The following is a 22377-nucleotide window of genomic DNA, read 5'->3' as shown; positions in this document are numbered from 1 at the left end:
GTTGTTTTTAAAGACCAACTTCTTTAATGATACATACCAGTGTTATACTAAGCTTATAAAATAAAGTTGTCTGCATGTAAATACAAGAGAAACATTAAGAAATCAATAGTGATCAGGACAGGGATTTCAATTCCTGTACAAATTTAGAAACTCAAGAGAAGATAAATTAACATACATGGCTGTGACAATATGAACATAGGTGTAGTCAACGTGATCCATTTATTGAAAAAAGAGGGCAGATCAAAGATTAGGATATTAACAGGAGATCCAGTCTTAAATGGGATGTGAAAAAGCAAACACCACACGTGGCTACTGAGGCATTTTTCTCAAGTATTGGATTCTTTGGGCAAGTTTGGAACACGGATGATTCCCACTCTCACGATACGGAAATGGAGGTATTGACAGCCTTTCCCCAGTACCTCGACGTACAACTGGGATAGGACATCCCACTTGTAGCTTGGGGGGGTTGAAGAGGGCTACAGGTTGTGAGCACATGAAATACAGGGTTTTAAGAGCCTGTTTAGCAGTAGTGAAACTTTTGGTTTTCAACTGTGCCTTTCTAAAATGTCACAGGAGTTGCCAACCATGTTGTCCCACCAGTATTGCTTCACAGCTTTATTTCTGCAGTTACAAGCAATTCAAAACTACTGAATGGTCGAGGGCGAGCCTCTGAACTTCTTATCAAAGAGGATCTGTCCATCTTCCCGCAAGACAAACAGTATTGCACTTCAAGGTTAAATTAACTGAGTTACAGAATCTCTTTAGGACTGAAGCATTACTTACGCACATCCATGGCGCTTATGTGGCTGCTTAAAGATAAGCAAGAGAAATTAATTTTAAATTAATACTGCAGGGTACTGTGAAGATGACAAAGCATAGGCCCTCTGTGTACTTAGATTTCTAATGCTTAAAAGGTTCTTCCACGACGAGGCTGGTCGGGCACAGCAGCCCCAGCCCTGACCGTGCCCTCTCCTGGACTCAGTGGTCCAGGATCCGCAGGTTGCCAGATACGATTTTGTTCTCTAGTAGAGCTCCAGCTGGGATGTCAATCCTGTCACCATGGTTTGCAATGATGATGACTGTTCCCTGGGGAGACAGAATAAAAAACAAGGGTTCAGAAACCTGTTATATGTTGACGTGGAAGGAGGGCATAGGTTGCCTGGAGGAGCAGTCAAGTGGCAGCTGTACCACAGCCAGAGCCTGAATGCTTTTAGTTGTATTGTTTCTGCATACACATTTGGGGGTCTTTTCTCCCCAGAACAAAGGTTTTAAACAAGCATTACTGGAACCTCTGTAATTACCATGCTAGAGCCTATTGGCTTACAAGCAGAACTGGTAACTTAGTTGAAGACATGGTTGCTTTAAGGGTTCTTGTCTTTTCTGTTTGCTTGAAGTGGAAAAATGTTTCCCCCACCCTGGGTGTGTCCCAGGAAGGCTCCTATTCCAGCTGAACAGCAAATGTGGGGACAGAGGGACAGCTCAGAGCCCACAGCCTAAGCCTGTGCCAGGTGATGCAGCACCACCTTCCACCCCTGGCAGCTGCCAAACTGCCCTAGAAAACTGCAAGTGCTGCCAGGACTGGCAAGATCCTAAGGAAGAATTTGAGAGAAACAAACTTGCTCAGCTCCAACATTTACTAATAAATCAAGAACCCCAAAGCGATGCAAAAGGGCCTGAAAAGGGCTGGTAAGGCCAGCCTGGGAAGGGAGTTGGGACTGAGCCAAAGGGCAGAGGTGGCAGCAGTGTTTGAACAGAGATGTGACGTCTGTGGTGCTTTCAAGGTTCATAAATAAACCTCCTCTCAGCCTGGGCCTGCTTGGAGCATCAGCTCTGGCAGCAACATCCTGCACTCCATCACAAGGGTCACTGTCCAGCCATGGCCTCTGCCATCTTTGGGCCAGTTACCCAACTCCCAGGAGTGCTCCTATGGACTCTGTGTACAGGCACTGCCTCAGTATCAATTGCCAAGGAGCAGAGATCAGTCAGGTTTATTGCAGCAGCATCCCCACTGCACACTCACCTTTAGTGAAACATTCTTCCCAAATGTAACATCACCTGAAACCGTGAGATGATCCAGCTCCAGCATATCTGGAATACTTTCAAACCTCCGCAGGTAATCTTGAACCTTTTGGAAAGGGAAAATAAAAGAAACAGTATTAAAGTCATCTCTGGATTAAGACAAGTATGGGAGAAGCCTCTTGAATACTCTTCGGGAACCTTCCCATAACCTACATCTGCATCAATATAAAAGTTGCTACTTTGTAATTGTGATTTCTTTTAGAAACAAGTGTGAGAACAGTAGGGGGGCTGCCCACCAAGGCTGGGCGAGCTCTGGGGAGCTCACACAGCCAGCTCATCTGAGGACTGCAGGAGCACCCAGCATGCACCGCCAGTATCTGTATTCTCACAGCCTTCACAAAGAGCAAAAGGGAAGGCCCAGGTGGGCAGAGGTAGATAAAGCAAACCTCACTTTTCATTCAGTTATTGTTATGAGCTGTGTCTTTATTCAGAGCTGAACACCAGGTGTTTACCTTTGTGAAGGAGCTTCCCAGTTTGACAAGAGGCACTGTTGGGAATTCACGCTTCTCGCTCATGGTTAGAGACCCCGCGTTAAGGCTGTACAAATTGGACATCACAAGCAAGAGATCCGAGGTGGTCTTCACAGGCAGGAAACGACTACGAGGGACGTTTATCCCCAGAGAGTTCTCAAAACTCTTGATAGCAGCACCAACTGCGGTCTCCAGCTGGATAACATTCAAGCCTCCATCCAGAGTCTGGAAGAGAAAACTCACGTGAACACATGGAGCAGGTCCTGGCACTCAGAACTGGAGCCCAACATCCCCAGCCTGGCTCTGTGAGGCAGCAGTGCCTGTTACCCACCCAGAAACTAAAAGTTTGTTTGGGTCAGTGTTCTCTAAACCCTTGCCAGCTGATTACCTTTGGGTTAACAATGATCTCCATGTCAATGGCGTTCTTCTCTTGCAGCCTTTTAATTGCAGACAGAGCTATCCACAAATTGTTGGTATTGAATATTTTGAACTTCGACACAGACTTGAATTCATCCACATGTGCTTTAGGGACCTGAGCTATCTCCACCAGCCTCAGCTTGTTCTCATACTGTGTCAGCGTGCCACCCTGCAAGGGGCAAGTGAGAGGGTGTAAGTCCTGTTCATGAGAAGCCAGAGAAATCTTCCCCTCAACACAGGCAGATGCACTGGTCTGTTGGCATTTGAAGTTGAACCCCAGAGAAAACACATTCCTTGTTTTTAGTAACCAGCTACCAGGTTACTAATTATAGAGCATGTTTAAAGTACAGTCAGGACTGCCCAACAATCATCTTTCAGCACTCCAAGATCGTTCATTCCTTTAACGAAGGTTGTTGAGAATATTTTGCAAATGCTGCTGTTGTCAAAAATCACCCTCAGCAGTACTTTGTCAGATGATGGAGCAAAAGGTAAATTAAATCTAGGTATTCTTACAGTGCATTGCTGTGCTTTTATAGGGCTAAGTCAGAGCTTCCCAAATGAATACAGAGAAAATACAAATCCTCATTCTCACATACAAAAGAAGAGAAGCAGAGCACAGTAGCAGGACAAATTACTGCAGGCTACAAGTATTTGATACATGTCATAAACCTCTGAGAAATGCCACTTCTGGACTTGGTACAAAGCCAGGGGCTAGGGCAGGAGCAGGTGGGCAGCTGTGCCACACAGAGCTGTGCAATGCAGGGTTGGGAAGTGGCTCAGGCAGTTTTCTGTGAGACACAACTGCTGCATCCCAGCCCTCAATGCTGTTTTCAAGCTTCCAGCTTCAAGCTTCTGCCCCCAGTGTATGTGACAGTTTGGAGAAGGTGCAGAGGTTGTGACCTGCACCCTGCACATCCCTTGTGCTTCCAGGCCAGCCCAGACTGTCCTCATCTGCTGCTGCCCAGAGCACAGATCAAATCTGTTCCATGAATTACAACTTTCTAAACTTGCTGATTTTGTGCATCTCAAATTAGATCTGAGCTGATGTGTTAAATGGTGCCTAAAATAGCTATGAGGAGACTGGGTGTATGCCTGAATCCATGGATTCAGAGGAGGCTGGAGATGGCCACCAACACACTCAGACTCTCACCCATCTCCCTTTACCTTCACATCCGCCCGGGTTTTGTTTGTGACTTCCATGACAAATTCACAGCGTTTTCCATTGGGTGGGTTCATGAGGTGGTTAAGAATGTAAAGGTCCACAGTGGCACCCAAATTATCTATATTGGACACAAAAATATATTCCTTCCCCTCTGCAATGAGGTTGTCCAGCAGCCCAGAGTTGTAGAAGCTGGCATAGATGTCTCCATGGCCTGGAGGGTACCAGCACTCCGTGTTCTCTCCTGAGTAAGAGACATCCTTGGCTATTGGCAGCAGAGTTTCCTTGTTAATTCTGGGGTACCTGTGAGGACAATGGGTCTTGTTACATCCTCACCAGCGTCAGAATAGCATAAAATAAAAATATTACAGTTAAGGTGCAGCTCCCTGGGCTTCTGGAGGTGTGCTTTTCCTGAGTATTCTGAACTGAAAGACCCTCCCACATTCTGAGCTGTCACTGAGAAGCTACAGAATGCAATCTACTCAAGGATGTAAAGGCACAGTTCTCAGGCCACACTGCAAACCAGCTTTCCTCTGACAGGCAGGTCCAGAGCATATCAAACACTCCTCTGACCCCAACAGCCACCTGGACTAGAGTTTGTTCTTCATAAGGAACCATGGTCTGTCTCCCTCCAGAGCCCAAGGATACTAACAGCAAATTCAGGAATCAAGGGGCCAGCAGCCAGTACACCACTATTTGTACATTTCTTAGAAACTGGGGCCCACACACCCCCTCTCCCCAGTTTTAATACATTGCCCTTGACTCTGCCCAACCCCTGGTGTTTCAGTCTCAGCACGAGGCCCAAAAGAGACTGAACACAGGTACAGAAGACACCTCAAACTCAAATCCACCCCATCTGGACTATGAAGAATCAAGCTGTTTTCTTCTACCCAAAGTGGAGAAGTTTTTTGATACCTGCTTTGATTAAAAGTATATATCTTCACACGGCTGTGACTGTATTTCTGCAGGATTTTCTTTGTGTCATCATCTGTGTTGAAGGAATTCATGAGAACCAGAGGAACATCGGTGTTGTAGGATTTGTTTAAATGCTGAGATGGAAAATAAATGGTAAATTCAGCATGTATTACTAGCTTTAACTCCTGACACCTGAGATTTTAGGAGAAAGAAATTAGGTGAAACAGACTGGAAATAATGAATGCATGAAGAAAAAAAAAAAAAAAAGAGATGCACTTATGCTACAAAAAGAATAATCAATCAGGTAAAGGAAAATAAATCTTTGTTAGTTGTAAAGATAAGACCCACACTAATTAATGTATCTTTAATTAGTGAATCTTTGTTTTTAAACCTGCACTGAGGTCTAAAATTTGAAACCACGATGCCACAAAATGATCACTTTAAGATATAGCTACTGTTGATTACAAAAGGTTTATTTTCCATCGAATCATTGCAGTCTGTCAAGGTGACATTTCCACACTGTCTCTGCACAGGAAGCACTTCCACATTTTCTTAGCAGACAGAGATGGGAAATTGTATCAAGAGCACATAATAAATCAAATGTCACCATGTTAATTATTTGGGAATCTATAGCATGGAGCTGAAATACATAAGAACATTTCCATGTGCGCAATAAATGCAAAAAAAAAAAAAAAAATCGGAGATCACAGCAGTTCCACTGAAAACAGAAGGGGCAGGGGGAAAAGAGAAAGACCCTTGAGTGAATTTTAAGCTTTGTGTATCAGCTCACCCTCCTCTGCTGGAGCATTTGGGGTCATTACACTTTGGTGGAGTCAGAGACTTCCACAGTGATGCTTTGGAGAAAGGGCTGCATCAGCTGGATGTAAATTTGAGTTTGTCATAGAACCATCTAACACATGGGAGAGCCACTCCAAACAACATCACACTGAGGCAAAAACTGTTGGCACTCCAGAAACCAGGGAGCAGGCACACCCCACCTCCCACTCTAATAACTGTCTGTCTTCCTTATCTGCTCTAAGAGGAATATTCAGCATTAAAAACATAAGCCAAAATGTCCTCTCCCAACACCAGCAGCTGTTATTTTCTTCTGCTCCTCTTTCTTCAGAGGAAAATGCCAACAATCTTTTCCAGTGCAAGAGTTTAAATGCATGAAGGAACTTGGAGCTGCTGTGAAAAGCTTTGTTCTAACGCACATTAAAAAATCCCTTTTTTGAAAAGATAAACTTGCAGCTGGAGGAGTCAGAAACAAGCCCAGGAGTTATCCAAGCCAGACAAGCTCTACAGTGTGACTGCTTGTGTTCCTGGGCACGATCCCCCTGTCCAGGCTGCTGTGCACAGCCTGGATCACACTTGTGCTAACACATGTGAGGGGCACAGAGTTCAGTCGCTGACCACACCGCCCCTCTCGTGTCTGTTCTCTCAACAGAATTCTCTGCTTCACCCCAGCACCAGACCTCGTCTCCCTCTCCTCTTTCTTTTGGCAAGCCTCCACTCGATCCCTCTTAACAAGCCATGCAGGAGCAGCTCAGTGTGTGCTGCCTCCTGCAAGGCAGTGAGCACAGCTCATCCAGCGTTACCTCGATCTGCTGCACTGTCAGGTCCAGGAAGGTGTTCTCGTTCCGCACCCCGATGAGGCTCTTGGGGCCTTTGCAGCCCATGCTTGTGCCCAAGCCACCATTGAGCTTCACCACCACCAGCTTGTTCAAGACAGAAGCAATGTTATCAGGCAGGCCTCTGGCCTTGATCTTCTCATAGGGCTGGATCTGGGAAAACAAATGAACAAAGAAAGAAAAAAACCCCCAAACCCGGCAGTCAGATATTTGGAAAGAAATTGCTTTCTCGAAAAACTTTCAAAACTTACAATATGGTGACAAAACCCACATTTATTCACGTCTTATGACACTAAAGAACATCTGCAAAGTGAGTCTACAGTAACTGTTTTGTTATGATACAAATAACCTGGTTTGTTACTATAATAACCTCTTTTCTCAAGAGATTCTAAAGACTTTGTGACACCAGGCAACATTAGCTTCATTCAGATGAGAAGTCAGGCCAGTTACACCACTTGTCACAACCCTGTTCCTGCCCTGCAGAAGGGCAGGGGGTTTTCTTGGGGACCATCTAACTCACTGCTCCATAGGATGGCCCCTCTCCTCCTCCAGTCAGGCCACAATTTAAGAACCAGGCTCTATATGCAAGGCATATAACTTTCCTTCCCTGAGCAGCTTAAACTCATAGATTTTTTTTTTTCTGAGGCTGTCAAAGGCAACATTCTTGGGAAAATGGGAAAATGTTGGTTCTTTAACTCAGTCTACACTGATTCTTACTCCAGCCACTACTCTGATACAATTCATTTCTCCTGACAGCATGATACAGAGTGAAAGAGAGTTCCTAGTTCTTATTCTGCTCTTTTCAGAATGTGTTCATCCAGCTCATAACAGATCTTACAGGAAGTCTTCTACCTCATTGACAGCTGTTTCCTACAGTCTTAAGAACAGAGTCTAGGCTGCATTTGGGGCTCGTGATGGAGAGCAAAATCAGACTCATAATAACAGTGTGCCTCCCATTAGGTACTGTTGCCCCCTTACTAAAAGCACCTAAGTCAAAGAAATAATGGTAACAATGCCACAGTAAGAATCATTGCAAAACTGTTAGACCAGAATCAATACAATTATCTTTTAGCCTGCCCTTTTAGAGATTTTCTTTTGAAGAAAAGCCCTGGTGTTCCAGTGCTGTAGCATTCTAGCTGCTAGAACATTATTTTAATTCTGATAAGGGGTGTGTAAGATCCACAGCTGGTTTCCAAAACCAAATCCATACAGAGTAGTTTTCAGAGCTGTGTTTGCTTTGGGCAAGGGCTGGGGTTTAAATGGAAATTCACACTGCCCTGGAACAAGAGTCATGTTTCTCACTGGGATACACAGGGGTAGAGAGGACGCCTTGCGCAATTCCAGCATTCCGGGACACCATGGGCAGCAGAGCAGGGCAGATCCCTCACAGGAGGGAAATTCTGCCCATGGCATCTGGAAAACCTATAGGATGCATTGCAAGAGAAGATAACTCCACATGGAGGTCTCGTGGCTGGGACAGAAACAGCACCACAATCACTGTCATTTCATGAGGACACAGGCAGGAGCTTCCTTCCAAATCACCAAGAACTTTTCAGGAACAGAAGTGCACAGAAAGTGGACTCTTGCTGTGCTTTGTCAACAGAGATTATGCTCAGGCTGAAGCACCCAGAAAAACAACTGCTCTTCTCATTAACAATGAGATGATAAATCCTGGGTTTAATGTCTTGGAGGTGCATCGGGAAGCTCAATGAACACGCTGCTACCAGCAAGACATACAGAGACTTACGCTGAGATTTACTGCTTCCCATCCACTCCAAGGTCAGGAACACCCTGCATTGGACTTGTACATGGATTAAAAACATCTCATCTCAAGCTTTAGCTGGGTGGGATGTGAGTCACATCCATGATGTTCTGACACTGTCTGAACATCCAAAAAAATTATCTCAACTTTTAAGTCTCACTATGTTCTTCTTGCATCACTCACAAAAAGCAGAAAGTCTGACACTCAGTTCAGGGCCAGACTGCCTCAAAAATCATTTGCTTTTGCTAAAGTGCCAACTACTTTTTGATGCTTTCAATATCATGCCCTGAAACCAGCTTTTGCAGAACATTCAGAGTAGAATTCCTGAAGAAGGTAACAGTTCCATCAAGGACTCAGTTCACTGGATGTTTCACCAGTTGCAACACAAAATTTATTACTCAGCCTCACTAAATGTTTCAGTTTCTTCTGGCACAGGCATTGGAAACATCAACTTGGCAATAAAGCCCTGGATCTTGAAGGGTCTTTAATTCAGAGAATAACAAATGTCAAAAAGTCAAGTTCCAGTAGGAACGTTGCAGCACCAGGACTGCTGGATTCCGGTGCTATCAATCCAGTAGTTCCAGCCATGTGCAGGCACTAATATGCACAAATACCTCATCGCCTGCAAGCTTATACACAACTGGAAAAGTGCTCCACAGCAATAAAAATCAATTCTTGCTCTAAGGGTTTGGAACTGTGTGCTTGACAAGTAAGTGCTGGTGGGGAAATTCTTCAGTAAAAGCCAGGGGCAGGAATGCCATGCCTTCCAGATGCATGGCTGCAGTGTCACTCGCTTGAGACAGTCTGGCAGCCCTGGTTTGGGACTGCTCTAAGATGACACATGCAGCTTCTTTTGTTTCTCAGCCAATGTCACAGAAGTGATTTCTTGGAACAGCCTGGATGAGGCAATGTTGGGAGCTTGACTAACAGATTCCAGCAGCCTACTCCTACTGCAAGGAGGCTTGCAAGAGTTTGTCAGAGACAGACAAAATGAGCATCAGGGCTGTCATCGTGGGCAGACCGGAAAGGAGGACGCCCCTATTAGTTAATATGTACTTACAGCTTGAGGAAACATTTACTCAGCACCAAGGGACAGTCCTAGAAATAGCACCACGTTAAGAGGTCTCTGGCCTCATGAGACCCCACCTGCAGTGCTGCACCCAGATATGGAGTCCTCAGCACAGGAAATCTGCAGACCTGTTAGAGCAGTGCAGAGGAGAGCCACAAAGGTGATCAGAGAGAGAAAAGTCCTCCTGTGAGGTCAGGGTGAGGAGAGCTGGGGGTGGTCAGCCTGGAGAAGAGGAGGCTTTGGGAGGCCTTACAGCAGCCTTCCAGCACCTAGGGGGGGCTTGCAGAGGAAGAGAGACTCCTTACACAGGCTGATATGGGCAGGAGAAGGGGAATACTTTCCAACTACAAGAGGTGAGGTTTATATCAGATCTTAGGAAGAAGTTCTTTACTCTGAGGGTGGTAAAGCAGAGGAAAAGCTCAGCCAGAGAAGCTGTGGCTGCCTCATCCCTGGAGGTGTTCAAGGCCAAGTTCAATAGGGCTTGGAGCAGTCTGGTCTAGTGGAAGATGTCCCTGTGCAGGGAAGGGGGGTGGAACAAGACAATTTTTAAGATCCCTTCCAAACCATTCCACAATTCTATGAACCCTTAAAACTTGTTTCCAAAACTCAAGATTAAGAAGATATTTAGCTTTTGAGTAAGGGCATAACATTCATTCTTTTCCTTCATGATATAGCTCACTGAGGTGACAACCTGAGCTGCAGACAAGAATCCAACCTCTGGGGAAGAAAAAAACAAAGGCTCTAATAGACAAGCTCCTTTCACACTCACATTGCTTCAGATGCTCTCTTTACATCCCAGATGAGGTTCTGCATTGCTGTTCTGAGGTTAACTTGATCACTGCAGTTCTCTCAGAGGCCTCCCAGCAGGACTTTGCTATTGCTTCCAATTCAAACAAACAGATGGCTGTAATCTACATCGAGGGGATTAAGTTACACTTGCCATGTCCACATTCTTTACCTCCTCTCCCTGTTAACTGGCACTCTCAGTGAACTTTCTTCTCTGGAGACTGTAACAGTAATGGGTGCTAACTATGCGAGCTATCACTGTAAGCCTTTGGACATATGAAAGCAAAGCATCTGGAAGGAAAAAACAAGTCAGAGGTTTACCAATATAGTGTGAAATGGGTTCAATCTTCTGTTACTATCATCAGTATAAGCTGTTACACTGAAAACATGGAGGTCAGGGATGGAATCTCCCATTGCAGAGAAAAACAGGAATACTACAGAGCAATAATTTCTGTTTCAAATTACTGACAGGAGACTTTACTTGTCTTCAGGAAGAAGCAGAAGCTACATTCAGAGAACAAATACAACAGATAACACACTAGATGGCCTATAGAAGTCTCATCAGAAATTCTGCTTCTGCACAGCACTCACAGCACTGTCCCTTGGTACTGGGCAAAAGCCTGAAACACTCTTCCCCACCCAAAGGACAAAGCCATATATCCAATAAACTATTCATGTGTGGCAGCAGCTCTCGGGCCACAGAGAGCAGGCACAGACTTCCCCAGGCATTGTCCTGGGGAGGGCTGTGAGATCAGAGAAAAGAATGAGAAACAATTCTTATCTCCACTTGCTGCACCTGTTGTTGTGCACATGTGAAATGTCTTATGGAGATTGTCACCAAAGGGGGGTTTCTTAATTGGACACTGGATGGTGTTTGGATTGATTGACCAATTAGGTCAAAGCTGTATGGCACTGTCTGTAAGGGTTAGGAGCTTCTTACTAAGTACAGTATAGTAGAAGATAGAACAATAAAGCAATTGATCAGCCTTCTGCAATCATGGAGTCAATGCTAATTGTCACCCTTTGGGGAGTTGCACAACATTCATGAACTTTTTTAAGCTGCTAAATAAATGAAAAAGCAACAAACCCACACTTTGGCAGATTATTTGTGTGCCTCTGTTTACAGATACACACAGAGGCACATAGATACCTCAACATTTTCCTTTTGCTCTACTAGGGATCAGCTGAAGATTAGACCTTCCAGAATTCCCAGCAGCAAAGCAAGTCTCCAAAACAATCACAGGCAAATAAATACACACTGCAAAGAATTTGGTGCTTTCTAGGCCATGATCCTTGCAGTGTGAAATTGTCCAAGCAGCCAAGCATCCCACCACCTCATAAAACAAGGTCATCCCTACAGGCAATTATAAATCATTTGCAATTATAAAGGACTTGCAAGATTACCAGCAAACACTTTTTCTATGCACCAACCCCTGTGATGTTGTAACAAGAGCAGGAGGAGAATATGCTCTGAGGTGTTATGGGAAAAGAAAACTCAATTGGAACTGAAGCACTCAAACTAAATATGTGTTCACAGATGGATACCTGTCCCAAAGAACTCAGTTCTGTAGCCCTTCAGAAGTTATCCCTCTTTAGCCCTTCTAAAAGCTCATACTGTTCTTACCCATACTAGCTAGACCAGTAATTCTGAAATTCTGGTCTTTATGAAATCAACTTTTATTTAATAATTCCATATTTCATACTCCTCAGTAAGGAGCAATTTGGGAGAAGGTCCCTTGGAATGTGTCTTATGAGGAACCCTTTTCATTTTCCACAGTATGTCCCTAACATGACTGATGCATTAAAAAGGAGGGAGTGGATACAGCAGGGAGAGATAGAAATCATATGGTCAGCGAAAAGGAAAAAAGAAAAAAATAAAGAAATTTATCTTTGCTCTGTTTTCATAAGCACTCAAACCCACATCCTGTCAGATCAGGAAGTCCAAGTATCCCTAGAGAAAGGGGTATTTACTATGAAGTGAAGAAGGCATAGAAGGAAGTTTGTTAGCAGATATTCTGCCCCAGCTCTCTTCTGTGGCACTTACCAACAAGCATGATTACATGATTTAGAGTTCATGCTAGGAAGCAAAATTTCACTTCCCATCATGCATGCATCTTATCAGACCAGAAGTCACCTGATTTTGCAGGTCACTGATTTTGCAGAATTCTTCCCTTTCTCTCTCTCATCAAAAGCTATTTTGCTACCTAGCACAGGGACACATTTGAGAATGAGCATTACAGGCCATATGGAAATAAGAGATATTCTTTCTAATTCTGCCCTTCACCACTCAGCCCTCTGTGACCTTAAGTTAGTTCTTTTTCAGCAGCTTGCCATGCTTGGGAATACCCCATGCCTGGGAATATGCCCCCAATCTATTTCAGAGCCTTGCCACAACCTCCAGTTTGACATCTGCTCCAGATGTCCTACCTGGGTTTTCAGACCTTTACAAAACTTGTAAGTTTTTCCACTGAAGGTGTGCAAAACTTGAAAAATAGACAGCAGCTCTTCCTCTCCACAAAGCACCCATTCACTCACATCAAACTTCTGTAATTTAATCCCTTCTCTTGGCACAGGGAATAGTTTATTCCTTTAATTGTCCTAACTACCTTCTTACATATTTAAAAGACCTATCATCCCCCCAGAGTCTCAGCCCCCCTACACTGAAAGAAATTCCCTTTTCCTCAGCCTTCCTTGTAAGTCATCTTATCTAGAACTCCAGTTTCCCACCCTGGCCTCTTCATTAAGGGCAGACTTCTCTCTCCAGAGCAACACTTCATTCACTGTTACAGTACAGAAAAGAGAGACATCACATGTTTTTGAAGTTAAAAGAAAACACTCAACCTTGGAAAAACCCTAGACTTGCTCTAAAACAGCATCATTCTTCAACGCTTTACAGAGCAGCCCTGCATCTGTTCTGGAAGTGACTGGACAGCCTGCCTTTCACAGGGAACAGAGCCTCGATTGAGGCACACAGAGAGCCTCAGAGAAACCACAGGCCTGGGAGCACACAGAGCTCCTGCAATATGCCAAGATCACTAGGCTGGGAAAAGCAAGAATTCGTAGCACAACTACACCATTCGTTACACAAGAGTCAAAGGACAGCCTAAGGCCACTGATGAATCAGTAAAATGAGGTTAGGTTTAATAGGAAGTATTTATTTCAGTACTAAACAGCGCTGAAAAAATACATAGTGTTTTTTCAGCAGCAGCTCAAATTACAGGTTATAAGTTACAACAACATAGACAACATTAGAAAATCAGGCTCCAAAACCCCGTACAGTCAACTCCTTGTTCCAGATCCCTCACTTTTGCTGAGCTGCTGCAGGTTACAGAAGTTGCTAAATGAGCTCTATTACCCAGCCCACTTGCCATATGTCCCTTTCAAATTATTAAACATAAAGGATTGCTGGAAACAGTCTCATCTGAGATGCAACCCTCTTCTACAGGCAGGAGGGAAATGGGAACAACAAAGGTCCTCCCTACTTCCCCTCTAACACAGGTTTCCTCCAGAGAAGGCACCAAATGGTGAGATGGCATCTGTCCCATTTCGTTCCCCTGCTCCCAGAACAGCTAACAAAATAATACCGAAGAACTTGACACATATGGTAAGCAGAACCTGATGTTCAGGAAGACATACAACATATGTCAACAAATAATTATTTCTCAGTTAGAACCCAAAGTGTTGTCCTACATGGTTTTATAGAACCATAGCAGACAGACCCATTCAATGGTGAATACATCATTTGCCTTAAGTAGCAATTATCAGTTTTATTTTCCTTACACACTGTCGCTTAATCACAACTTACAGAATCTTCTGGAGGTCTCTGGATCTTCCCCCAGTCCACAGATGGTCCCTTTTCTTGTAGAAATCTATGAAATAGCTTCTTAAATCCTTCCAGGTCCTTTTTAGTGTGCTACATAGAAGAAATGCATTAGTTAATGCTGGCATTCAATGCACACCTACTCAATCACAGAAGCATTTCTACAAATTGATGTACAGTCTCTTCATGAGATTAATTTCATTAGCACTCAAGTAGACATGCTAAACTTTAGGTAGAATTCCAGAAGTTACCAAAAGCTCATTTTCACTAAAACTCAGAGTACAAAACCAACTTGGATACACAACAAGTCTTTTGTCATTACAGTTTGGCCCAACATTTAAGATAACAGCTTTACCCCCCCTTTCTGTAATCCATTGAAGATTACACAGAACCTTTAATAACTAAAGATGATTAAACACTTAATAACTCCGTCACCCAGTCTAGAGGGAACCGAAAGTCTCCTACTGACATTGTATCCTGGCTACTCTTCCATACAGGATCAGAACACATCCTAAAAACAAGGACCTGAAAATCTGTGATTTATCTCCTTTCTGAGATTTGCCTCAGTGTCCTGCATCCCATTTCTCATGCTCTGAGCAGCACCCACTCCATGCTCCTTACCTCTATCTCATTTGAGTGCGCGGTCGCAAGGATCTTATCAAGTTCTACTTTCATTGAATACTCCAGCTCCTGCCGAATGACTTCCTGAAACTGTGAGGAGCCAGCTTGAGACATTGCTTGGCTGAAATCTTGAATAAAAATAAAAGAAAATTATTTTTAAAAAACCCAAACTAACTTATTTAGACTACAAACAGCCTTCAATTTTCTTTAAAAAGACTGATAAACTCATAAAATCCAGTCTTGCTTTACCACTGTGTTAGCATTCCAGGAATCTAAAGTTTTTGTTCCTAGTTACTTGGGGAACAGATCTTAAACTGGGCCAAAGAATAATGACCCTTCTTTCAAAACTCAAAAGTACCCTAAAGGACCAATGGTCCATCTCAAGAAGTATCCAAAAATCTGCAGCATTGCACTTTTTACTAGAGAAGTCACATCCCACCACACCAACACACTTTAGTAGAAGTGTGAAAAGTAAGAATTTTCTCACTGAAAAGTTATGTAGAATACTGTGATTGAAGGTATCCCTCTGCTCCACAAGCAAATATAAACATAAGCTTTAATTATTTACACAGTGCACTTTCACAGGATCTTCTGTTTGTTCCAGTAAACATTCCCTTACTTTGTCATGAGTATTTTCACACTACAGCATGCATTTCAGTTACTAAGCAACCTAGAAAATTGGGCTGTCTATCACTTCAGCATTTGTTTTGTTTTTGAGAGTGATAAACTCCACAAATGTGAAAAAGACTAAATACACAAATATGCTATAAAGTCCACCCTGCAGAAAGAACCAGGAGAGAACACGACTTTATTTTCCAGCAGAAAGCATTGGAAGCGAGTGTATTCTCAAAAGACATTCTGAGTATGTTCTCTAAAGACCTCAGTTAATTTAATTTCTGCCAAATCCCTTGAGTGATCACTTCCCTGTAACACAGAGAGTGATGCATTGCCAAATATAGCTGGATTTTGGAAACACCCTGAATACTAGTGCAAAAGAGGGACAGGAGGGAACTTCACAAGTGAACAGAGCAACACTGACAGAAAACATTGTTAGAAGAGGAACCTGCATTTAAAGTCTACTTATTGAGAACATGCATTAAAAGGCTCTTCTACTGAGAATGTCTAAGAAAACCAGAAATGGTTCATTTTAATGCAATTTTGATTTTATTTTATTTTTCTAAGCAAAGTATTCCACAGCCTCAGCGACAGTATCTAATCCTTGCTTTGAAGCCCACAGAAGCCATTTTCCTGACTGCACTGTTTTGCAGGTAGGGGAGGGAGAGAAAAAAAAAAAAGACAGACAAGTGCTGCAGTGCACATAGTATGTGTGGTGCAACACGGGAAAACGCCAGCTCAAGATGAACAGTACACTGAACAATAGGTCCTTTTTTAAATCAAATGCTTCATTTAGTAGTAAAAGCAGGTAAGAGTTGAAAGCCTGTTAGGCGTATCTTTCCGGGTCAAATGTGTGAAAACACAGGCAGCTCTCCACCAGGAAGCACTTTTTCCTACAGAAAAACAAGGAGGTCTGTACTGGCTTCATGCTTAATACCAAACTGCTACAAGTACTCTCTTCATTCCCTCCCTTTGGGGTGATGCACACGGAAACAACTGCCAAGGAGAAGCTTTCACATGTTTCCAATCCTCCCTGCAACATGTTACAATACACCACTTCTGCTGCTACAACAACAACAGTGGCCATGTCTCATTTCTGGCCGGCCTGACAAACATCTGAACTTCCCAGTGTGATGCAACACATCTTATAAGGAACTCTGCACACCCCGAGTCTCAGCAGAGACCTTCAGTCATGCTGTGGAACACACTGGGGCTGAGGGAGGCACAGCCAGCCTCCCTGGGCTGCCAAGGAAGTAGGAAAAGATTGTTCTGCTCACATTAGCCAAAAACTCGTGTCTAGCAGAAAAAAGCACTTAGAGACTAAGCAACATCAGAAACAAATAGAAATAAAAAGGCATCATAAAAGTAAATATATGTCAATGTCCTGGTTAAGGGGTCTTTTTTTTTTTTCTGGAATATTCTAAGTTCTTCACAAACTGAATGAGTAAATGCTAAACACGTTTGATCACCAACATCCTCACAGGAAAGCAAAGCAGACCTGATGCTTTTTCCAATACCAGGCATCAGGCACGCTGAGCAGCAGCTGGATGGGACAGCTCTTACTGAACCCCAACCTGCCAAAGCTGCCACTGCCATACCCTTCATCAGCAGTGAGGGATATTTAGGCTTTGCATTTAACATTTATCAACTACTGTGACCTCTCAGCCTCATCCAGACCCAGTGTGTCAGGACACAGCTGCTCAGGCAGAGCATTGCTAGTGCTGTTAGTCCAATTATTATTATTACAGGGAAAGAGAGAGAGGAAGGATATGGCTGGAGTCCATAAAAGCACGTGCTTGCCTGGTGCAAGAAAAGTATCTATTCTGCATAGCTAAGAATGAGAATATTGTAACTAAGAGAAGTGACAGCTCTTCTACTCTTAACATGCCACTGTGAGGCAGAAGGTTTGAGGAGCTCTGAACATTTATCTTGGAATTGACCACCAGGACTTGGGCTGCACTCTGTATATGCTCCCCAAAGCATTATTGGTGCATGATATGAGTGAACATGGCTCTCATTGTTCCTGCTGCCCCTCAGAGCTTTTGGGAAGGAGGTGGTATTCACACACCCCAGCCTATGGCTGGCAGAAAGACAACTGAAGTCCTTTAACACAAACTACAGCTGAATTTCACAGCCTGAGTGAAGACTGATTTCCCTTCCCACCCAGCAGCAACAAGGAAGTTGAAAGGCCAGTGCAACTGCATATCTGAAAGCAATTCTTCCCTGCAGGTAACTAAAATTTCCTAAGGCCATAATGAAAAGTAGTTACTGTGCCTTTAATAATCAGATGGAGGCTGGGGGGTTGGATAACCACAGGAAGAGATTTCCAAGGATACACGTGGCTATAAAATCCCAAATAATGTTAAAAAGAAATGCGTCTTCCAAACTATTTCACAATCAATGCCTCATATTTCAGCCTAAGCACACTTTTATGAAACCAGTGTTCTTGAACACTCATCAGACGTAAGAAAAGGGTGGGATAAGGTAGTGGAAAACTCTTGGGGGACCTGCCCACACAGGAAATGAGCACAGACCAGAAGAGCATGACTAAATAGCTGAGACTTCGGAGAACACTGGGCTTTGCAAAAACAACCACACAAGATATCTCACATTAATGCCTTTGGTAGAAAGTGTTCCCCCAAGCAGCAGAGACAGGACGGCACTTCAGTCAAGTTCATGGTGGTGTTTGATGCATGGAGAATTTCACTCCAACCCTCCTGCCCCCACCCACTGTTATTTCTAGCAGGCTTTTGTGCTCTGCTCTCTGGCCCCTGCCCTCACAGCACAAGCTACAGCACACAGAACAGTACTGGCAGGTTTATGATGCCTAATTTTATAACTGACATGTAATAAAAACAAATCATGGTATATCAGAGCAAGCTAATAGAAAGGAGGAGTTTGTACACTACCAGAAACAATACAAGGGGCAGATCTCCTCAGGAAAACTGCACAAGAAGAGAACAGTGGTCACCTCTTACTGAGGGGCTTGCACATATTTCCTTTCTGCTGTCCTTCCTCTTATTCCACATTAAAGGCAGAGAAAAATGTTAAGATTGATTAATTTTGTTCATTAATCCACACAGAAGAGAACTTCACTGCCTTGGTACTACAAAGAGGCAGCACAGGAGGGAGTTGTGGGACAAGCCAAGCAAGAACTTCTCTCATGAAAAAGTAGGGAATCTCTTGAGCTGAGGGTTATGAATTGTGATTACTTTTACAATCCAAGTAAGTATACAGAAAGACCTACAGCAGAAAATTATTTAGGTCTCCCTGGAGCCAGAGTAATGCATAAAAACCAAGAAGGGTGGCCAGTAAGTTACAACACTCAGCTAAACTTTAAATGCTCTACCCTTGAACTCTGTGCTCAGGGTAGAGAGTGAATGCCTTAACTTCCAATGATTCCACTTAAAGTTCAAGGCAATTTTTATCTCTGGCAGGGATAAAAGTCTGTCTCTTTAAATACCCACACTATAATGTGCATGCTAACAAACACTACTTTGAATTTTAGAACTGAACATATCCACTCAGCCTCTACAAACATTTTCCTACTACCAGAGGCAAAATTTGCCAACACATGCTGGACTGAAGCATACGTGAAGTGAAACCTTTATGCCCTGACTCTTCTTGACAGATGAGCACATTAGCCTGAGCTAACTCAGAAATTTGCAACCTGGGAAGCTGCTCTGCCAGCTGCGCACACCAAGAATTTAGGTGTTACAGTCAGACACAGCTGAATTTCCCAGTTTAGCAGATGATCCTCATGCTAAAAATATCATTTGACATGACAACACATTTTAGTACTATTGGCCTGACAAAAGAGTATCTAAACAGTGGATGGTTTTGGGGTTTTTTTTAAGGCTTTCAGGATTGTCAAATCTCTGGTAATATTTTAAAAACCAATTGCGATCATTACATAGGTTTCGACAGCTTTCTATTCCAGAAATAACAGCACTTCTCTGCAACATGGCTACCTTCAGCAGTAGTCTGAGATAAGCCAATTCTATTTTAAAAGAACAATTAGCAATATATTTTCCTAATCAACTTCACAAGGGCTTATCTTGATGACTTTCAGTGGCCGGTTGAGCAACGTGCTGGCAACACTTTCCTCCTCCAGCTGCCTGCTTTCTGCCCAGGTGTCACAGGGCATTTGTAGACAGGTGATGCCTCCACACAGCCAGAATTGTCCAGCCCCGGACATCCACTCTGTGATGAACAGTGATTTCCCAGAGCCTGCCAAGGCCCTCAGTTGCCTGCAACACCCAAGTCTGTATAGCAAACGACCTACTCGTGTTCCTTCTGCAGGCAGCATGCCATTTGTTGATAGGCCTGCATGGATTTATATTAAGGAACCCTATAGGCACGTATTTCATTACAAAAAAAAAAGCACACCCGCACCACGAGGAACATAGGAAAACAGGGGAAGAAAACTGCAACGGCAATGCACCAAAGTAATTTTTCTTCCCAAAATGACCTCTTGCGGGCTGGTTCCCCGTTTCACAGGGAATCCGAAACTCAGACCACGTACACACAAACACTCACACACGCGGAGAGGAGTAAAGGAGAGCGCCGGAGCCTACCGGGATCAAAAAACGCCAAAACCACACTCAAGCCTCAGGGAAAAAAAAAGAAAAAAAAAAAAAAAAGAAAAAAAAAAAAAGGAAACGAAAGAAGAAAGAGAAGAAAAGCGAAGACGTTCAACCTCGGCATGCATCCTCCTACAACTTTACCAGACGGCTCAGCGGACAGGGGAGATTTGTGCTGGCGAGGTCCCGCAGGATCCCCCAGCCCCTCGCCACGCACAGCCCTGGGCGCAGCCCCGCCGCCCGGTCCCCCGTGCGCCCGCACGGCCGAACCGAACCGAGCCGAGCCGGGTCACAGGCAGGGCTCCGGAGCAGCCCGGGCACATCGCAGCCCGGCGGCTGCCCCCGAGGCACCGGAGCGCGGACCCAAAACACAGCGCAGCCCCGCGTACGCACGGCGGAGGGGCCGGGAAAAACACAGCGCGTCAGCTTACCTTTCAGGAGAGCCGACATTTTCGCGCTTTAATAAATAAACAAGCACTTGGGTCAACGCGGAGCGCCTCGCTCGGAGGTTCCGCCCCGCGGTGGGCAGCGAAGGGCCGGAGCGCGGCTGCCGCCCCTGCGGAGGCTGCGGCGGGAGAGGCGGCGACCCCGGCCTCGCTGGGAGCTCCCGCCCGCCCGCCGCACTGCCCCTCCGCCGAGCAGTCCCTCCCGGGCCGGCGGGCGGGCGGCGAACCCCGAGCAATTTAAATTTCATCAATGGAAGAGGCGGACCCGCCGCGCCCCGGGTTTCGCCACCCCCGACCCTCCCCTCCCCTCCCCGCCGGGCCGGGCCGCCCACCTCCCCGGGGAGCTCCCGGCGCGGCTCCTCCCCGCTCCGGGACGCGATGGGACGGGACAGGCCAGGCCGGGCCGGGCCGGCGCGGCCGCCCCGCGCTCCGCCCGCCCCGCGCGGCCGCCAGGCCGGGGGCGGCCCCGCCCCGCCCCACCGCCGCCCCGGGCCGGGCCGCGCCGCGGGGCCCCTTCCCCCCGCCCGGGCCGGGCGGTGCCGGCGGCGGCCGCGCCGAACCCACCTCGTCCTGCGGCACCGCGGGCGGGGGGCGGGGACCCGCCTGCCGCGCGCGCCCCCGCCCACCCCCTCCCCCCGCGGCGGGGGCGGGGCCCGCGCCCATCCCGGCGGGCCCCTCGCGCGCGCCGCTGCCGCCGCCGCCGTCGCCGGAAGTGGGCGGGGCCCCGGAGCCGCCCCCCGGCCCCGAGCGGCGGCCGCGGGAAGCGGGGCGGGAGCGGTGGCCGGGTGTGCATGCTGCCGCCGCTGAAAGGGGGCTCGGGGCGGCCTCCTCGCCCCACAGCTCCGGGCTGTAGCCCGGTGGGACTCGGTCTCTTCTCATCCTGCCGCTGTCCGCCTGGGAGAGGACGTGGCCTCGAGCTGCGCCACAGGAGGTTTAGGTTGGCCAGTAAGAGGAATTTCTTCCCAGACAGGGTGGTTTGACATTGGCATGGGCTGCCCGGGGAGGCGGTGGAGTCACCTGGAGGTGGCACTCGGTGCCACGGTCTGACTGACCCGGTGCTCGGTCATAGGTTGGATTCGGTGATCCCAGAGGTCTTTCCCAACCTGACTGATTCTGTGATTCTGTTAAGTATTTCTGATTTGTGGAGTGTACGTGAGTTAAAGCATCTCCACCCATGGCTTTCCACCCCGGGTTCATGGCCACATTCGGGTCTGGGGAGGTGCCGGGGCCCTGGGAAGCACGCAGGTGCCCGAGGCCAAGCCTCAGCTGGGCTGTGATTTCTCTCTTTGTCAGCTATTTTCCCTATTTTTTCCTGCAGACACATCCCAGCCGTGCTGGGGCTTCCCTGTGTGCTGGGGTGATGCCAGTCATGGTAGAAACCCTAGTGACCCTGCCTGCCATAAATACCCTCCAGATCCCTGCAGGTAAATCACCACCCTGGTTTTTACTTTCTCTTTTGTTTTTAAATCAGTTCTATATGGCCTTGCAACACATGCTTGTATATAAATCGTATGTAATGCATCACTGAATCCCTACACCCACAGAGAGTCAAACTGCAGGCCAGTCAAACAGACAGTGCCCTGTTGCCATGAGGAGAGGGCTGTGGGAATTGGCAGGGTGCTGCTGAATTCCAGCCTCAAGAGGTGGATGGGTGCAGCCTTGCCTGTGATGGGCAGGGTGGTTTTCATCTTCATCCCTCCTGGCTCAAGCTCCCTGTAAGTTCTCTGGGATAAACCAGATAACCACCAGGATGAGCCAGTCCATTTTGGGGTGGGATGGCTCACCTCTGCATCTGCCTGTTCTTTGGCTTTTAAGAAAACCAAAAATGCAAAGACCCTGTGAATTTTGCATCCCAATCCACTGGACCTGGGAGCATCCCTATTTATTTTGTACCACCAGACAGTACAGGGCTCTCTGCATGCTGCCTTCTTGACATCAGGGAAGATCCTCCTCTTTATGCCCTGGGTCCACCAGGGAAAAAGTCCTGGATTCACTCCAGAACTT

At 45.9% G+C, this 22377-nt stretch overlaps 1 protein-coding gene across 4 annotated transcripts; it reads right to left on the bottom strand.

Annotated features, from left to right (window-relative positions):
- Nucleotide 1: 1 nt before the first annotated feature.
- UGP2 (UDP-glucose pyrophosphorylase 2) lies at nucleotides 2-21068 on the bottom strand. 4 transcript variants are annotated; one of them, XM_071424607.1, is made up of 10 exons: nucleotides 20938-21068; nucleotides 14730-14857; nucleotides 14094-14201; nucleotides 6639-6824; nucleotides 5041-5174; nucleotides 4131-4428; nucleotides 2938-3135; nucleotides 2532-2774; nucleotides 2021-2125; nucleotides 2-1086 (listed from the first exon to the last, which is right to left on the bottom strand). In XM_071424607.1, the coding sequence occupies exons 2-10, from the start codon at nucleotides 14841-14843 to the stop codon at nucleotides 979-981; spliced, it is 1494 nt and encodes a 497-aa protein (XP_071280708.1). In that variant the 5' UTR covers nucleotides 14844-14857; nucleotides 20938-21068; the 3' UTR covers nucleotides 2-978. The 4 variants fall into 4 exon arrangements, with proteins under 4 accessions (XP_071280708.1, XP_071280715.1, XP_071280693.1 ...); XM_071424614.1 differs by lacking the exon at nucleotides 20938-21068 and adding an exon at nucleotides 20706-20848; XM_071424592.1 differs by lacking the exon at nucleotides 20938-21068 and adding an exon at nucleotides 20359-20620.
- Between the last annotated feature and the right edge of the window lie 1309 nt (nucleotides 21069-22377).

Source organism: Agelaius tricolor, unplaced genomic scaffold (assembly GCF_023055355.1).
Source record: "Agelaius tricolor isolate 1412-34295 unplaced genomic scaffold, bAgeTri1.0.p SCAF_1, whole genome shotgun sequence".
Taxonomy (NCBI): Eukaryota; Metazoa; Chordata; class Aves; order Passeriformes; family Icteridae; genus Agelaius; species Agelaius tricolor.
Note: the sequence above shows the minus strand (reverse complement) of the source record. Positions and strands in the feature narration are given on the sequence as shown.